The 17,849-nt window shown below is 38.5% G+C and overlaps 1 protein-coding gene across 1 annotated transcript in view; it reads right to left on the reverse strand.

Moving 5' to 3' along the window:
* Positions 1-1,268: 1,268 nt before the first annotated feature.
* The window catches only part of LOC148409250 (putative uncharacterized protein MYH16), a 39,538-nt gene continuing 22,957 nt past the window's right edge, over positions 1,269-17,849 (reverse strand). Inside the window, exons 7-22 of the mRNA XM_088439619.1 lie at positions 17,762-17,848; positions 16,871-17,116; positions 16,649-16,766; positions 15,795-15,922; positions 15,478-15,674; positions 15,264-15,396; positions 14,979-15,195; positions 6,308-6,444; positions 6,120-6,223; positions 5,698-5,890; positions 5,418-5,621; positions 5,115-5,240; positions 4,874-5,044; positions 3,752-3,952; positions 3,343-3,489; positions 1,269-1,985 (exon numbers count right to left, since the gene is read on the reverse strand). Of these exons, the coding sequence (XP_088295745.1) occupies positions 1,833-1,985; positions 3,343-3,489; positions 3,752-3,952; positions 4,874-5,044; positions 5,115-5,240; positions 5,418-5,621; positions 5,698-5,890; positions 6,120-6,223; positions 6,308-6,444; positions 14,979-15,195; positions 15,264-15,396; positions 15,478-15,674; positions 15,795-15,922; positions 16,649-16,766; positions 16,871-17,116; positions 17,762-17,848 (2,562 nt within the window). The 3' untranslated portion in view covers positions 1,269-1,832. The remainder of the gene's footprint in view (positions 1,986-3,342; positions 3,490-3,751; positions 3,953-4,873; positions 5,045-5,114; positions 5,241-5,417; positions 5,622-5,697; positions 5,891-6,119; positions 6,224-6,307; positions 6,445-14,978; positions 15,196-15,263; positions 15,397-15,477; positions 15,675-15,794; positions 15,923-16,648; positions 16,767-16,870; positions 17,117-17,761; position 17,849) is intronic.

Consider the following 17,849-nt stretch of genomic DNA (forward strand, 5'->3'; position numbering starts at 1 on the left):
CTTTGATTCGTCTGTCTGCAAAAAAAGTCCTATTGATAGGGTCCTATCAATGTGTTGTAATTGTGCTGTTTCTGCTTGCAAGCAGCAAATCACAAAAGTCAAATCACAAGTCAGACCGATAGGTGACAAGATTAACAACTCAAAAAAAATCTTTTATTTCAAAACGAATGAAAGACTTTCACATTCAACAATAAAATGATTTGGTCAAGGTTTAGTTATAGTCAAGGGCAGTAAAAAGATCTGCATAAAAATAAAAGACAGCAATGTTATTGAATATTCTTACCAAACGCGAAAAATGATTTTGCCACCCTTTATTTGGTAGCTTTTCGATTGCCGGGTGTTAACTGCCGGCTTTCGGCTTATTTGCATGTTCACGAGAGGGTGGCGTTGTTGTATAGTTTACAGTGGCTTGAGAAAAGTTTCTGAAAGAAACTTTCACTTCTTGTCCGGGAGCCAATCTTTTCTCCTGCAGCACCTTTATTCTCTTTTTTGCCTTGCGTGGCCTTGCTTTGTGGCATAAAGTTTCAACGTCGCAAGTCAAGTGGCTGATACTGTATTAAATACGTACTGTGCTGTTAATGCTGCAATATCGCTATCTTGGCACAGTTCATCAGCTAAAAAAATTGAAGATGATCTCACCTCAGCCCCTGTGTGAGACCTTGAACGTTGAGGCTGACTGGCTGTCGCAATGCGAAGCGCAGCAAAATTCAATTTCTTTTCAATTCTTGCAACTAGGCAAAACGAGTGGAATTTCATGTCGCTTTCTGTTTCCTGTCGTTCCATACACACCCTTAACATCGCCCAAAGCACTTTCGCGCCATGTTGCACAAACTACATTGACCCCAATTCAAAACGCACCATTTTTTTTCACATTTTACGCATTCGGTGTGAATGGAGCATTAGGTAAAAGAGCAGCCCACATGAGTGACGCCTTTGTCAAACTTTAGAAGAACTGTCCTGAGAAATTGGTTGGCCATTACTTATGAGGGAGTTCCATAACACAGCTATGTTGACTTGATGTGGCTGCAATGTAAAAATAAGAGAGGAAATGCAAATTGCAAATAAATCATTTAAGAGTAAAATAACCCCTTTGGTAGTCTATGCAGTGTTATCTTGTTATAAATGAGACATCCAGACATAATTAATGGATTACCCAGATGTCTTTTACTACAACTTAAAAAAACAAAACAAAACATATATATATATATATATATATATATATATATATATATATATATATATATATATATATATATATATATATATATATATATATATATATCCAACATATCAGCTTTGGCATTGTCAATTAAGATGAATTTTCATGTTACTACCCATTTGTTGCATTTTAAACCTATATTTCAAGAATAGCCCATATCATCTTCGCTGTTATGTGTTACAGCGCAGATGTTAACTTGAAATTGCTAATTATACTTGGTTACTCAACTGCAGAGAGTACCAGGTATTTATTAGTTGTACGCTGTTTAGTGATTCATGTGAAGAGTACAAACACTGCGGTGAATTTGGGCTTGGCCTGTATTAGAGTAAATATGAGAAAATACAATATCAGATGTAATCTGTTTTAAAACACTATTCAATATCACTATCGATATACTGTATGCAAGAGGTTCTGGAAAGAGTACGTGTGTTAAAAAAACGTGTTCATGACAAAATAAAGCGTGCACAGTACATGTTGGGGTTTCATAATGTGAAAGTGAAGTAAAAATACAATTTCAGTCCTACTCCTCTCTCAAGACTTCCTACAGTTTAAACAGGATTTCTTCATAGCATCAAGATGTAGTTGAAGTAACACTTTAGAAAACTGCACTTTTTTAGTCGACCATGAGCTTCTTGAGAGAGTTGAGGTAAGCCGGAATTAGGGAGCTGACAGTTTCACCGTCGTCGTTGAGGATCTTCTCGCCTCGGCCCTCTGAGCCCACGGAGCCGGCCGACCGCACCAGACCAGGATATGGGGTGCTGTAACCCTGTTGGAAGGCAACAAAATAAGGAGAATTGTCCAAAAACGTCGTAGAACGGTGACATCCTACATATTCATAAGTACAGTACAGACCGAAGCTTTAGACACACCTCATACAATTTTTTAGAGTAATAATAGATGCTCATTTTTCTTTAGTTAGCTGACGGGACCCTGCCATAATGTGAATTTTAACAGTTGTCCAATAGGGTTGTCGACTGTGTCTGCCCAACACACCTGATGGTCCCAACCCCATTCTTAAAGCAAGAAATTCCAGTAATTTACCCGGTAAAGTGAAAACCATGTCAGGTGGCTGCACACTAATCAGGCAATCAGCACAAGGTTGCTATTTTGAAGAAATCATCATAATAAAACCAAAGGCTGACTGTCTATTGGTACGTGAATGCAACTCAGCTTTTCAGCCCCACAAGTTGGTCTGATTATGATGACAAAGGTCTCTTAAAAGTACTGTGTTTCATTCAAATAATGTGTTACTTGTTGCTGCAAACTCTAAACAATTCCATGAGGTTCTTTTCCAAACATTTTTAATTGTAGCTCTGGTTAAAGTATTGACGTAATAGCTGGCTTGTAGAACAAAAGTCAAAGAAGAACAACACTACTGTGTAATACTATGTAGACCAAAAAAAAAAAAAGCGCAGAGGAGGACTTTGAGATAGAAAAAGCAGGAGACACCCAACTACCTGTATGTTCCTTATTCTGTTGTTTCCAGCAATGAAATGCTTTGCTATGTATAGTATGTATATATGTAAACATTAATAATAAGTGTATGATATATTATCAACAGCCTGATTTACTTGGCAGCTGTCAACTAAGGGCAATCTCAATACATCATTTTTCCCACTTAAAACACTGCTGACAAAGATTTGGGTAATTGATTAAATTTTGGCAGTCACAGACAATTACTGTTTGGTTCAACTTGAACTTGAAAAAACTAAACTACACTGCTAACTAAAATATAATTGACCAGCAAAAAAAACAAAACAAAACAAAAATAAAAGTGAAGTGTCCCCTTCTGTTGGTGACAAATTCAAGATGGACATATTACAGATTTGGCTGTAAAAATAGCGGACCAATGACGACAGCTGGGCAGTGCGTCAACGAATGACAATTGACCGGCCAGCACAAAACTGTAAAATGCCCACCCCTGTATAAAACGTTTTCAGTTATTTCACTTTTTTTTCGTTCAATACATAAACGTCGCATGTTCATTCAAAGTTCAGTGAGAATCTACAATGTAAACAGTCATGAAAATAAAGAAAGTGCATTGAATGAGAAGACGTGTCCAAACTTTAGGCTTATGCTGTAAAGACATACATACTTATATGGATGTATTCATTATTACATACAGAGGAGTATCCCTTGCTGAAGCTGCCTCTCTTCTTGGTCCTTATCTTAGTAAGCGCTGACTCAGCAATGTCAGCTCGTTCTTCAGCGTCATCCAGTTCATGGACTGTTTTCCTGTACTTGGCCAAGTTCATATTGGCTTGCTCCTCCTGCATGAATTGCACAAAAAATAAAAAGAATTTGATTAAATGATTACATACTGTAGTAAGGATTCAAACTTGAAAGTGCGCTTTCTGAGAGAACATGCTATAAAATGATAGAACCCCAGCCCCCACCCCTACCCCCTGAAATTATAGGATGGTTACATTTAGAAATTTTAATACAATTTGGATTAAAATTATAAAATTATTTTCTTAATAAGTTTTTGTGTGCAAAATAAGAAAGGTGGAACTGTGTGGAAAAGACTCATACAGCTTCCTCCACTTGTCTCTTGTAAGCCTTCATCTTGTTCTGTAGTCTTTCCACCAGCTCCTGCATTCTCTGCTGATTTTTTTGGTCCTCCTCAGACTGGAAGACAAGTTCCTTGAGTCTGCGCTCGTTCTTTCGAAGGTTCTTCACCGTTTCAGTGTGTCGTTTCTGTTCTGACTCCAGCTCCAACTCCAACTCTTTCACCTGCACAAAACATTCAACGATTCAATGACAACACGTGGCAACAATAGTCGTGTGCTGCTTTTCGTAGGAACTCAATCATTTTCCACATTTCACCTATTTCAAATACAGTAGTCCCTCTTTCATTTTGGGGGGTAAGTTCTAAAAATAACGCGCAATGGGCAAATTCCGTGAAGTAGTATCTTTTTTTCTTTTTACAATGTTTATGCCTGTTTTCAGACTGTGAAAACACTCACAATACACCTTATACATTTTTCTCACACAGGAATTGAGATTTTATCACATTTGTATCATTTAAACACTGTCAAAGTGCAAAACTTCATAAACTTCAATAAAATTCTGTGAGAAAGCGTGGCTGTGAAAAGTAAACCGCGCTAAAGCAAGGGACCACTGCTGTACACCACAAAACTCAAACCACAAAATTTCCTTGCAATGCTGGCACAGACATTTTAAAAAGTAAAGTCCCATCTGGTTTTTGGCATTTTTTATGATGAACTCTCACACTCCAGCACAATCCCTTATAAAATCTGTGTTTTGGATCTCTCATCTCAGGACATTCTATGTATAGTTTTCAGGGTCTTTCTGTGCATTTGTAGGTGAACCTCAATTGTTTCACAAATTAACCCTGATCCCTTGTGCCCTAAAACACATATTTGAAGTGTTCGTCAAACTACAATGTAGAGGCACACAACTATACATCTTTATTTTGTGCATTTTTTTCATTTGTTTCTATTCGCTCCTGGGCATCTGTGTGGTATTTTTATTTGTGGGGAAAACGAAGGTTTATATGCAAGTACATGGCTAGAAATGGAATAAGCTAGCCAGGTTAGCAACAACTATCACTACCGCCATGTTTAAAGCCGCATTGTGTAGAATTAAGAATTGCCGTTTAGTCCCCTCGATGAGTTAAAAAATACAGTTTACCTTTCCTTCCAACTTCTGGATGACCTTCTTGCCACCTTTTAGTGCCATTTGCTCAGCCTCCTCCAGCTTGGTGCTCATGTCTTTCATCTGAGCCTCCAGACCTTTCTTCACCCTCTCTAGATGAAGCGTGTGCTCTTGTTCCAAGCGTAGCTCCTCCCCCACTCTGGCCAACTGTTCACATTCAGCATCTTATTGTTGGCTTCAACTTTTCGTGATTTCCTCGCTTGTGTGTGCGTTTTACCTCACAGCTGGCCTTTTTGGATTTGTCTACTGATCCTCTAAGCTCCCCTTGGAGCTCCTCATGTTCATGCTGCAGAGCTTGGAGATCCACCTCCAGCTTCCTCTTTCCACTCAGAACTGACTGAAACTGAAAAGTAATGAGTTCATGCATCAGATTACTTGTATGATTTATTGATGATTTTCATGTAACAAATTATTGAACAATTAAAATCATATCAACAAGGTTACGTTATGTCGTATAAACTGATGATTTTGGGCTCTATTTTTAAAGACACCACATCCTGGTCAAGGGGTTAAAAGTCACCTGGTTATTGAGATCACTGTATTTTTCGTTGGCATCATGCAACTCCACCTCCAAGGATTTGCGACTCCTCTCTGTATTCTCCAAGATGGAGCGAGTCTCTTCGCCTTCACTAACAAGAAGAGCGCAACGTCTCTCCAAGGATGCCATCTCCTCCTTGTGCTCCTCACGGAGCCTCACCTCCTCCTCAAGCTGAGCCTGGAGCTCCTAGAGATGAGGAGTTAGTCTATCGATTCCCAAACTACAAGAGCGCGCCACTGAAATGAGCACATTGTCATCAAACCTTGATGTGCTGCTGTGTCTTTTTGCTGTTCTTGCTGAACTCAGTGTTGCTTTTAGTGAGAAGCTCCACTTGAAGCTCCATTTCAGCGACATCAGCCTCTAGTTTCTTTTTGAGTTTCGTTCCCTCCATCCGACCTTTAATCTCCACGTCCAAGGTGGCCTGTAAGGATTCCAATGCTCTCTGGTGGCTTTTTCTGAAGGTCAAGAGGTCAGAGTGAGGTTAAAGCTAAACTTTTAAATGTTGGGTTTTTCTTCTGCATGCAAAACACTTTTGAAGGAAGAGAAAGCAGAATGAGACAGGGCTTACCTCTTTATTATGTTGAAGGTTTTAAATGAAAATAGAGGACAGTATTATAAGGTGGAAAGGATCAAAGTATGTGAGCAGAAAAGCTGTGGAAAGGGAATTGAGACGACATGAGGTACCGAGCAACATCGATCTCTTCCTCCTTCTCTTGTAGTCTGCGCTCCAGGTCTGATTTTGTCTGAGATAACTCCAGCTGCAGTCTCAGTAACTTGGTTTCCTCAGCCTAAAAGGAATAAATCCAGATTAATCTTAATCCAGATTATTTAGGAGCATTTTTCTCAAATAGAAATGGAATAAATAGCCGTACCTCCAAAGCCGCCTCTGATTCTTCCAGTGAAGCCTGTAATTCTTCTTTCTCCATCTCAATCTTCTTCTTTGCTTTCTGGAGCTCGTGGACACTCTTCCCTCCATCTGAGAGCTGGTCTGTGAGGTCAGCAATCTCCTCTGTAAATAAAGATAATGATTTACAATTATTAACATTGATCAAATTTTGACATCTCTACAGATAATTTAGGGCATAAATGGTGATGTTGTTCTCAACCCCAAATAGCTTTGAATATACCATAAAACTTACATTGAATCGCATGTGTCATTATCTGCTATAGTTTGGCTACGTTATTATTGCTACTCGTGTTTGTGTATGATTTTTTGAGGTTATTATTATCATTAGGGGCAGGGGCTTCACAGGAACCAGGCAAATTCATAACCATTAGACACAGATCTGGAAGTCTTCTAATCAGCCAATTTGCAAAATGTGTATAAAATACTGAGGAAAGCAAGAAACCAGAATAGCAGGTGAATGATTCCGTACTGAAGACGTAATCCCTAAAGCTAAAAAACAAAATGCCAAACACCAACATCAAGAAAACACATTTTTTTCATGGGCAGGAATGTGCAATTCCTAAACAGTGAAGTCCAGGTGGTCGTAGTTGTTTGTGAGGTGGCAAGAGTGAAGAGTAGAAACATGACTAGAAACACGAATAAACAGACAGAGTGGGGCAGCATACGTGTGCTGAGCTGATAACCCAGAGGTCGATGGATTGAAACCATCCTCTGCTGTTGGATGTTGACTTGGAATTGTGGATGCAGAATAAACTTTGAGCAGCTTTCTCCTATTACATTTGTTATCTCTGGAACACACTGCCATCAGATATAAAATCCATCTTGCACTTTATGATGTTCACTTCCAAAACTAAAACCCGAATAAAGAAAAAACAAAACTATACTCATCTGTAAATAGTTTAGCAATAGTGAAATATGTTTTCTTTTGGTTTTTAATTTCTTATAAAATGATACCTTTTGCGTTTTACTGTAACACCTCTACAGAGTGATAGATTTATGTAATCTTGGATTATGAATGTCCAAATAAGTGTGCCAATACGGAAATATGTAACGTTTTTTTTTAATGATAGTTATTATTTGTTTTTCTGTAACACCTCAACAATGACATGCTTATGTAATATTGGATCGTTAATGCTTAAATTGTGTCCTTTATTCATTGTTTTGTGTTTGATGTGTATTTTACATTTCTACTGTATTGCGAAACACTTCTACAGAGTGAAAAGTCTATGTAGTATTGGATTCATAATGTTTAAATTGTGTAGGTTATTTAGTTTTTGTATTTGAAAAACATTTTTACAATTGTACTGTATTGCAATATTGTGGAAGAGCCCAACTAGGGACCAGGGTTGAGAATTAATATTTGCTATAATGTCTATATGCATAGCATCAGTTGCGGGTCTGTAACTATGTCTGACTGTCTCTGTCAAATAAAGCATCATTATTTCATTCATTTATTCCTTAATTTGTTAACGGTAACACAATGGAAATGTCCTCAATTACCACTGCATCTTCAAACCAAGAATGTCATCTAGAGCAGGGTTCTCAAACACTTTGGAGCCCGGGACCCCTTTTAGAAGAGCAATTTTTCCAAGGGCCCCCGATGCAAATGTTTGTGGAAACAAAAAACAAAAAGAAAATCATTTAGGCTGAACATAAGTGCCCTATTTAATTCACCAACAGATTGAATTTGACAAGTATATCAGTTACTTTTCTGCCATACTGAAGTTTACAAAATAAAAATTGCAAACTTGGTTGCTGCTAATTATTTAGTCAAAAACAGCATTATAAGATAAAATGCCGTTTCTAGCTTTGCTGGCTTCATCACCTTGTTAGCAAGCAATTGTAGACACAAAATGAATTTTGGCAAATGTCAAAATGATTACATTTTTTAAAAAATATATAAAATTGGTTAAGTTGATGGGTGGCTTGGTGGAATAGTGGATACTATAGCACGTCTGCCTTACAGTTAAAGGGACCTGAGTTCAAATCCAGCTGGCTCTGGCCTTCCTGTGTGGAGTTTGCATGTTTCCCCCGAGCCCACGTGGATTGTCTCCGGGTGCCTCCGGGCACTCCCCAAAAGCCTGCATGCCAGGTGAATTGGACATCCTAAATGGTCCTTAGGTGTGATTGGGTGTGCATCCCTGTTTGCCCTGCAGTTGGCTGGTAACCAGTTCAGGGTGTTCAGGGATCCCTGCCTACTGCCCGAAGTCAGCTGGGCTAGGTATAGCTGGCACGGGTGTTATGGCCCATTGCCATGACAACACAAACGTTTGGCCTTTATACCAATTTATTTTTATGACTATGTATGACTATGCACTTCCAATTCAAGGTCGTTTAAGCCGGAAGCGCATGTGGACTCTATTTTTTGATGATCTACTATGGTTTTTGCTTTTTTGAAGAGTTGTGAATACGTTCACAATTTGATAAAAAATGAAATGAACATGAATAGATTTTTTTTTTTTTTTAATTTCCCAAAATATTTCACAGACCTCCCGCAGTCAGGCCACGGACTTCGGGAGTTTGTGGACCTCACTTTGAGAACTACTGTACAAGAGACTAGTGGTGACTCTTAGGCATATTACTTCCAAAAAAAATTATATCTTTCTTATGACTAGTTATAAGTCGCTGCATTGCAAGGTTAGCGAGCAATTGTAGACACCAAACGCATTTGGATATATTTCAAAACTATTACTAACTATTATTTTTAAAAATGTATTTAACTGGCTGAATTGCTTGCTTTATTGAAGAGTCATGAATGCTTTCACAATTTAATATTGAATAAAATGAAATTAATTCAAATAGATTTTTTTTCTCATTGCACTGAATATCAATACAATTATTATTCATAAAAATGGTATGATTATACCTAAAACAGTATAATTTTGAACCTTAACAAAACAAAAAAGCAATAAAAGTTCATTTTCAACTGTCAACTACTTTTTACAGAATTTATACAGGTTACAGGTTATGCCATGGACCCATGGGGGTCAGCGGACCCCACTTCCCTGATCTGGAGGTCCAAAAATGATCACAAGTGGTTCATGACGATTCAATTTCCCCACATTAGACTTGATCATCACAAAACAAAGGCATGCCTGTTAAGTCCATGTACTATGGTCAGGAGAGCACTGAACAGGGCAAGAAAGGTAACAAAAGGGTATGCTGGTAGGCCCCACTCAAACCAACCCTTACATGGAAGAAATGGAAAGGAGAACTGTGAACTTTTTGAAGGGAAGAGCTAAGTCATGGGTATAGTTATTCTGATGAAATGTGAGTTTAAAGCCCATAGCCAAGAATTGCCAAGAAAAAAATCTTCATTCATGTGTGAGAATGTCACAGACAATAAGTTTCCATTTTGGGGGGCAGTAAGGCAACAAAATACAAAGAGAAAAAAAATACAGCTCTAGAAAATGGATGGATGGAATACTATGACAGGATTTAGAACACGTTTGAAACCGAGGGTCTTTTGGACTGCAAAGTCAAATTCTCTATGCCCATCCCTCACGAAGGCAACCAACGGCATTAACATCCAAGAGGATAAATTCAAGATTGAGATTTTTTTTAAACAATATTTAAAACGGTTCAAAACATTTTTCCATTTTGTATGCAAAATGTATGTTGTCAAAGATATAGAAAAAAATGAAAAAAGACAGTCACAGAAAACAATGAAAAGCTGGCAGAAAATCGTTTCAGAATCATTACCTGCTCTCTTTTCAGTTTATAAATTAAAAGAGTGCACTTTCTTATTTGAAACACAAGGTAAAGCCCAAACATAACAGATGGTCCCTAATGCATGCATGACACTAATGGGCCAAGCTAAAACAGGTGCGCAGCGTTGGTACACACCCTTTTGGGTTGAGTGGAACAAGCACTTAACGTTGATGCTTAATATTCAATACTTATGACCTATTTTCGTAAAATTCATGGTTGGTTTAACCCATATCTTTACATTTTAAGTTTCCGGAAACTGGCGCATAATTTATCGGTACTTGACCCAGTCCTGTTTGTTTGCGTAAGTCATAGAAAGAAGCTCTTTAATTAGACTATTAAGTGACTTCCTGCTGTCGTTCTATTACGAAATCATAAAAGTACTGAACTAAAATGAACTGATACGAACTCTAACATTTCTAGACATTCAATGAAATTGGTCTAGATTGAGTCAGGCCCGTCGGCATGGTGACAGGCTGGTTTGCTCATCTGCCTCATATTACACAGGTTGTGCGTTTGCCTCAAGTGCATGCGCTTCCTGTGCCTGCACAGGTTTTTTTCTAGAAACTTATTGCAAAAAGTGCCAGACCAAATACAAGAACATTTTTCTTGTTCTGAGCAAAAAACATCTGCCAATTGGGTAAGAATTATTTTCTTGCCAAGAAAACCTAATTCAAGTATTTTTTCTTAATGTTTTTAACAATAACGAGCTCAAAAACGAGTCAGAAATTAATATAAGCAAGTTGCAAATTAAATTTAACAATTTGTGTAAAACCTCCATTTTACCATGTAGCTAAGTTTCAAATCATCAGTTTTTGAAATTATGAATTGAATTGCTGTATTTTCCAACTACAAATCGACTCTATTCCTCATTTTCAACCCCCATATTAGTGGGGTTGATTTATAACTGTATAATTCCAGACTCCATCATAAAACCAGACCAAATTTTCTCCACACATCCGTGATTGAATAACATTAATTCAAATGTGATATAAGTTATATCATGTCATTTACAAGCCTTAAAATTATTATATATTATATAAACACCTCTAATTCGATTAGACCTCGAATTCCGTTTTATTGTGTTTGCCCAGAACATAGCAAAAATGCGCCTAATTGCCCCTGTGTTATATACAACGAGGTTGTGGGGCTCTTTTTTCGGCGGACTTTGACCCCAGAAAAAGAAAAAGATGGCTTGATGTGTGGTTTCGAGACAAAAATGCGAAATGTCAGCAGATGGGGGGAGAAACCGCCATGGATGTCAGCAGGTGGGGGGAGAAACACTGCGAAGGGCAACTTTCCTCGCTCTGATGTTCAGCAAAGCATTTCTCGAAACCTCCATTTGAAACGAATTGGATGGGGTCCAAAATGATTACCGGTGGAAGAGTAATAAGGATGATTTTATTGTTGAGGCATCATTTTCAGCATTTGCATCTACGCAAATGCAAAGACTGCCTCGCTTCTGTGTATTGTGCTATGACATTGTGCACGGACCGATATTTTTGTCAGACAGCTGCAATCGCTAATCGAGTCATAAGATCGCCATCTACAGGCCTCACGTAGAACGTGACACAACTGGACGCTCACTGCAGGATGGTGGTGCAATATTGATCCACCATGTTTAACCGTGGAAGAAGTTAAATAAGGAAAAAAAAACCACTTTGCGGAACCAGCTCACGTTAGCGTACATCAAAGCCAGACCCGCAGACACTTTCTTTTTTAACACACAATGGCTGAAGAAGAGCAAAACGGAGATTGGACCGACACAACTTTATTATCGTAAAGGAAACGCGAAGACAAACTCTACAAGCAAGTCATGAACGTCTTTCTGAGGAAAATAAGAACATGGATTTTGTACTGAAATAACTTAGGGACAGCCATTTTGGGTGAGTTAATATGTTTTTGTCATTTTATATTCAATTCATTTATCATTTATATTCAATTGTCATGTTTAGTTGGATTTGGTTGTCGTGAGTTTGTGAGGTTTTGTTCATGATTCTGTTTCACTTGCGTCTGCCTTTATTGTCTGCGTTCTCGTTTGATGTGGTCCACCTGTCTGGTGATACTTTGTCCACCAAAGTATTTTTGTTTTGCTCCCGGTTTGGTCCTGCCTCATTTGCTCGTTAAAACTTAATTTTTTGAGTGACATACAGTATTTCTCAGTTTTCCTGCATTTTTGGGTCTACTTCCTTCCTCCTCCCAACTCAGTATGCCCAGACGTGACACATATTAAATAGCCATTTGTAATTTAGCGCACAATCTTGTTAAAACTTGCCTGCTTTTCGTAGACTTAAAAAAACTTTGTGGACAAATAATTTGAAATTATTATTTCTTATTCTAAGTTTTGGCATGTAGAATGATAAATTTTGGCCCGTGGGCCATATGTATGAATAGCTCTGACGCCAATGAACATTTTGAGTGGTTGAAAGAAAAAAAATAAAAATAAAAAATGATTTAGTTAGTTATCACACTTCAAAGTAGCCCCACATATTTTGTAAAATAAGGCGAGAGGGGGGGTTTTCAGTAAAACTGTCATTGTCAAAAAACTTGTCATGCATAGAAATTTTTGTTGTTATAGTATATAAGCCTGAAATGCACGGACTGCAACTGCTATAATACTGTACTTGAAATGTAATGCATTACACTACTATTGCATTACTTTTACATCACTCTCACCACAATAACTGGAAGTATGGATTTGCCATTATAAATGTAGCTTGTCACGCACAGTTCACATCCAGTAGAAGGTTGGCTTAAGCCTCAAACCAGTACAAATCATTTGAGCTGTATTGTATTGTGAACCTTCAAAGACATGACAAGATACAGAATCTTTTTTATGTACAGTGGGCCCCCGTGTTACGAGATTAATCTGTTCCACGGTTGGGATCGTAAGGCGAATTCACCATATGGCGGGCAATCCAAACCTATGTTATGCCCATATTCCCTAGTAAGGGTAGCCTAGGCTAGGCTAGCTTCATATTTCTTGAATATCTCCAGCTTCGTTTCCATATAAATCATCCTCTTACTTCTCTCTTTAACATCACTGGCAATCTTGGGACCCATGGCTAACCTATTCAAGTTTGAATTAAGCAGTAAAATGCACTATAAATATGATTTTGTGACCAGTCATGATGGAACAAAGCTTTACCATTCGGCCATTTTGAAATGAGTGAGGCCAACCAATAGCAGACCAGCATCTCCGTGAGAAGACGCTGACCAATAGCAGACATGGAGGCATTGAAAATAAGTGGAATTACCTAAAACACCTGCAGATGGAGACAAAACAACACAAATACAGCCAACCCCTTAGGGTCATGACAGTTGTTTCTGTCGCAAAGCGGGGAAAATACCTTAAAGAGCGGACGAAAAAACTCAGTATTCCACACCTCAACATGAAAAAAACGTAAGGCAGGGACGCTGTAACCTGGGGGTCCACTGTGTTTTAATCCCTATGACTAAATTAGGGACAGCCATTTAAAAAATAAATGGTTTCGGTGGGGCTAACATTAGCAGCTAGGCTACATCATCCTTATTGTGTTTAACGTACTGTTTAATGTGAGTTTTTGTATTCTTCATCTTGATACACATTGACCACAACTATTTATAAGCTATTATTAATAGAAATCATACATTGAAAATTAGCGTAAGCTTACATTGCCAAAATGACAAGGTTTCCATATGCTGGTGAATCCACTGTGGAAAGTGCCAGCATATCTTCTACATACGACATACCCCGCCACGTATCTCCTAACCCCTTGAGGTGGAAGTAGCATCCCCGACCGAGAGAACTTTGTTTTATCGCTAATCGCAATCCTCTATATGTTTTCTTTGGGCTAACTTCATGTTACTATGGCACAGCTCGAAATGCGTGGACAACTCTTTAGGTGTGGCGCAAAATGTGCACCTAATTAATATATTCTTCTTGTCTTTATCTCTGACGAACTTGAAGTAATGGTTGTGTGTTCATCTTGTGTACATATTCAACATATTGAACCAGTTGTCTGCTGTCGCCGCACTCATCTCTGCTATAGTAGATACCAATAACAGAAAGTACACATCTTGTCCCAGACTTCTCTCCTATGACCATGCTGTGTTTTTGGAGAATTTTGGGGAAAAATACCCCATAACAAACCAAAACAAAAAAACACCACCTTCATACTAAGAATGCATTGTAATGCATTGCGTTATTTGCATTTGCAACAAGTACAATATTACAATTTTTGTGTGTGTAATATATTACTACCACTATACTGCAAAAAGTAATGCATTATTCCCAACACCGACACACACAATGTGTTTTAATTGGACAGCCATGATCTACGTAACCATTAAAGTCAGTGGTAGACTTATAATCGTGTTTTTGTCAAATTAACCCAAATTACAGAGGAAAAAAAAAGAGGTGTGCGACTTAAAAGCGAGGTCGACTTGTACTCAGAGAAATACGGTAATTCAAGTTGTTTGCCCATTCCGAAATTGTATATATATTTTAAATCGTGAAATTGCTTTCATTCAAAAGATTCTCAGTTCATTTCTCGAAGGGGTTTCAAATTACAAACATCATATAATATTTTGGAAAAATGAGTTGGATGATGTTTTATTGTTTGTGGATGTGTGTGTGTGTGTGTGTGTGTGTGTGTGTGTGTACGTGTATTCAGTGTTTTTATTGTTTCATTGTGTTTAAACTTCAAGCAAAGTTGAACCAGTTGGTTATAAAACTCTGGGGCCTCTATGGAGCAGAGAAATTCAAGATTCAAGATTGAATGTGGGTGGATAGTTATTTGCTAGTAAGTTTTGGTCTCCATCTTGAAAATATATAACTTGAATCATTTTTGGGTAATTTCTCTCCCAATATTTGGATTTTGACGGTGGCTGCTACTCTGCATAAGAGACCACAGTGTGTCATATCAGTTTGTGGGTGAAAAATCTACCTTGGTAGGCCTTGTTCTCCCTTCGTAGAGCTTCCAGCTGTTCCAGAGACTCTTCATGCGCTGTCTTCAGTTTGAAGAGCTCGCTTGCGTGTTGTCTGCTCTCCTTTTGACAACTCTCTACCTCGGCTACTAGTTCGTCACACTTTTGCTTCCAGTCTGCCAGTTGCTTCTCTAGAACCCGCTGCTTCTTATCAAGAGCTTGCCCACATCCACTCGCCTGAAAAGGAAAAGCACACCTAATGTTAAAATTTCATTATTGGGGGCACAAGCACTCCTCTGCTCTACCTTTTCCAGGTCCATGCACAGCTCCTCCACTTCTCCCTGGAGCCTCTGTTTGGTTTTTTCCAAAGAGGAGCATTTAGCTTGTGTAGCTTCCACTGCCTCCTCTGCTTCTTGTAGCCGCAGAACCAGCTTTTTTCTGTAATGGAGCATTTTTCAGACTTGAAGACCCGAAGGCAGCTGTCTTAAGTAAATAACCGCCTGTATCAACTTGACCTACTTGGTTTCCTCCAGCTCATCGGCATACTGGATGGAATCCGCCTCATGTTTGGTCCTCAAGTGCGTGACCTCGCTGTTGAGTTTGGAGATGAGCCGCTGCAGCTCTTGCTTGCTCTCCTGCTCCTCCTCAAGCTGCTCCTTCAGCCCCTCGCACTCCTGCCGCACCGAACTTAGACTTCCGCTGAGTGCCTGCTTACACTGGCAACCACAAGATAACACGTGTTTGGTATTTCTTTCACTTGCTATGGAGCCACACGGAATACTTAATTTCCGTTTAATTCCAAACTGGAAGTTTTGTTTTTCCACGCTTATACTTACTTTGACCTCCTCATCGAGCTGTTTCTTCGATTCCTCCAGCTGCGATTGGATGAGAGACTTGGTACGACTCAACTGGGCAGATTTGTTCTCGGCCTCTACCAATCGTCGATTTATGTCTGTGTTTTCGGCTAGAGAGGCACATCGGAAGTCTGATTTACATAATGCAGTTTTCCTGGACTGAAGTCATTTTCATCCTGTCACCAATTATTGCCCAACAAATTGTATCAAGCAGTATCCATTTAACTAACGCACCACAGTTTCTCTCTCTCAAATGCTGTGCTTCTCAAATAGTGGGGAGGCTGTGAGATGATGCCAGGGGGGTACGGATGACCCCAGGGAAAAGGCTTTGTTTTTGCAATGTAAATTGTAATTGCAATAAAAAAAAGAATGTTCACTTTTTCATTTATTTATTTATGTACTTATTTATTTTAGTTTCAGTCACTTCACTTTTTCAGTTTTAGACTAATCTGTAACCCGTATAAACACTGTAAAAAATAATTTGTGTTTTTTTTTAAGTTGATTTATATTGTTTTTTCCTTTGTTAATGTTAAAAAAGAAATACAGGTTTAGGCACACATTCAATTTTTAGAGATAATTGTATTCGTATTCAGCATGTTGGGGGGGGCGTGAAAAGTATTCTCTTTCTTAGGAGGGAGTTGGGGTGGGCTTGGCAAAATATAATTGAGAAGAAAATATAATTGAGAAGACCTGCTCTAGTGTGCAAAAAATCTTCCACACCATTTGTATATCCTAAGATCTTTGTAGTTATTTCATCATGATCATGTTGACTAGCAACTGGGCGTATGCTTATTCTGTTCAGCATTACATAAATAATATGCCCGTTATAGGTATACCTGCGAGTCTGTTCTTGGACACAGTAAGTTCAGTGAGTGTCCTCTGTAGGTCATCTCCTCTCCTGTTGGCCTCATAGAGCTGTTCTTCCAATTTCTTCATCTGGCTATCTGAGGACATCTGCAGTAGCAGAGGAACACGTGAGCCCACATGTGACTGTCACAAATGCATATGGCTCAAGTTACTTGGTTAGAACAGTTTTCCATCTCCCCTAACTTACAGACCTTGGCTTTCTGTAAAGCTTCAAGGGAAGTAGACAGGTCATCGACTTCCATTCTCAAGTTCTGCTTCTCCTTCTCTAACTTGGCCCTGGTCCTCTGTAGAGCCTCACACTGCTCACTTAGCTCTGCCATGGCATCGCCATGGCGCTTTCTCAGGGTTGCAGCCAGTATCTCTGACTGGACAGATGACTCTTCCAAGTCTCGTCTTAGACGCTGGAGCTCCGCCTCTCGCTTCTTGTTCATCTCCATCTGTTGATCACACAAACATTTCTTTATACGTTTTTTTTTTCTTTCTTAAAAGCAATTTCAAGAATAACATTCCTTCTGTACTGTTCTGGCAGAGGTGGTGAGTTTCAGTTTTTTTTAGGCCAGAACATTTTATTTGGAAATTGAGAGCAAATTTGACACATCTGCTTCTTGAAAAAATAAACATCATCTTTAACCACTCAGTAAAACTATACTGCTGTATTTCTAATAACTCGATGTCCCTCATACACGCTTCCAAAAATAAATAAATAAATAAATAAATAAATAAATAAATAAATAAAAGTTCTTTAAGTAATATGCTATTTTGGAATTATATTAATTTATGTGAAAACACTAATTATGTACTTGTTTTCTCACAGGAAAAAAAACACCCAATAAATCAAGGTACAACACTTGTTCTCTGTCTATGTTTACATTGTCAAATAATAACTTCTGTTCATTTAGAGCAAGTACCACTGAGAACTTGACCTTAATAAAAATATTAGTTCATTATGTAAAATTTACAATACAATGCAACCCATGCTAATGTTCCCATTACATAGTACTGTTTTCCTGTGTGTGTGTAGCACATACATAAAGTAATGAATGATGTTATATGAAACTTCAGTTCAGGAAATAATCATTTACCTGTGAGGCGGTGATCCCTCCTGCTTCCTCCAGTCGATCTGTGAGATCTTCTAGTTCTCTGCCTAAATCTGTTCTCTGCTTTTCCACC

The sequence above is a fragment of the Hippichthys cyanospilos genome, chromosome 17 (genome assembly GCF_059441005.1).
Source record: "Hippichthys cyanospilos isolate Australia breed blue-spotted pipefish chromosome 17, RoL_Hcya_1.0, whole genome shotgun sequence".
Taxonomy (NCBI): domain Eukaryota; kingdom Metazoa; phylum Chordata; class Actinopteri; order Syngnathiformes; family Syngnathidae; genus Hippichthys; species Hippichthys cyanospilos.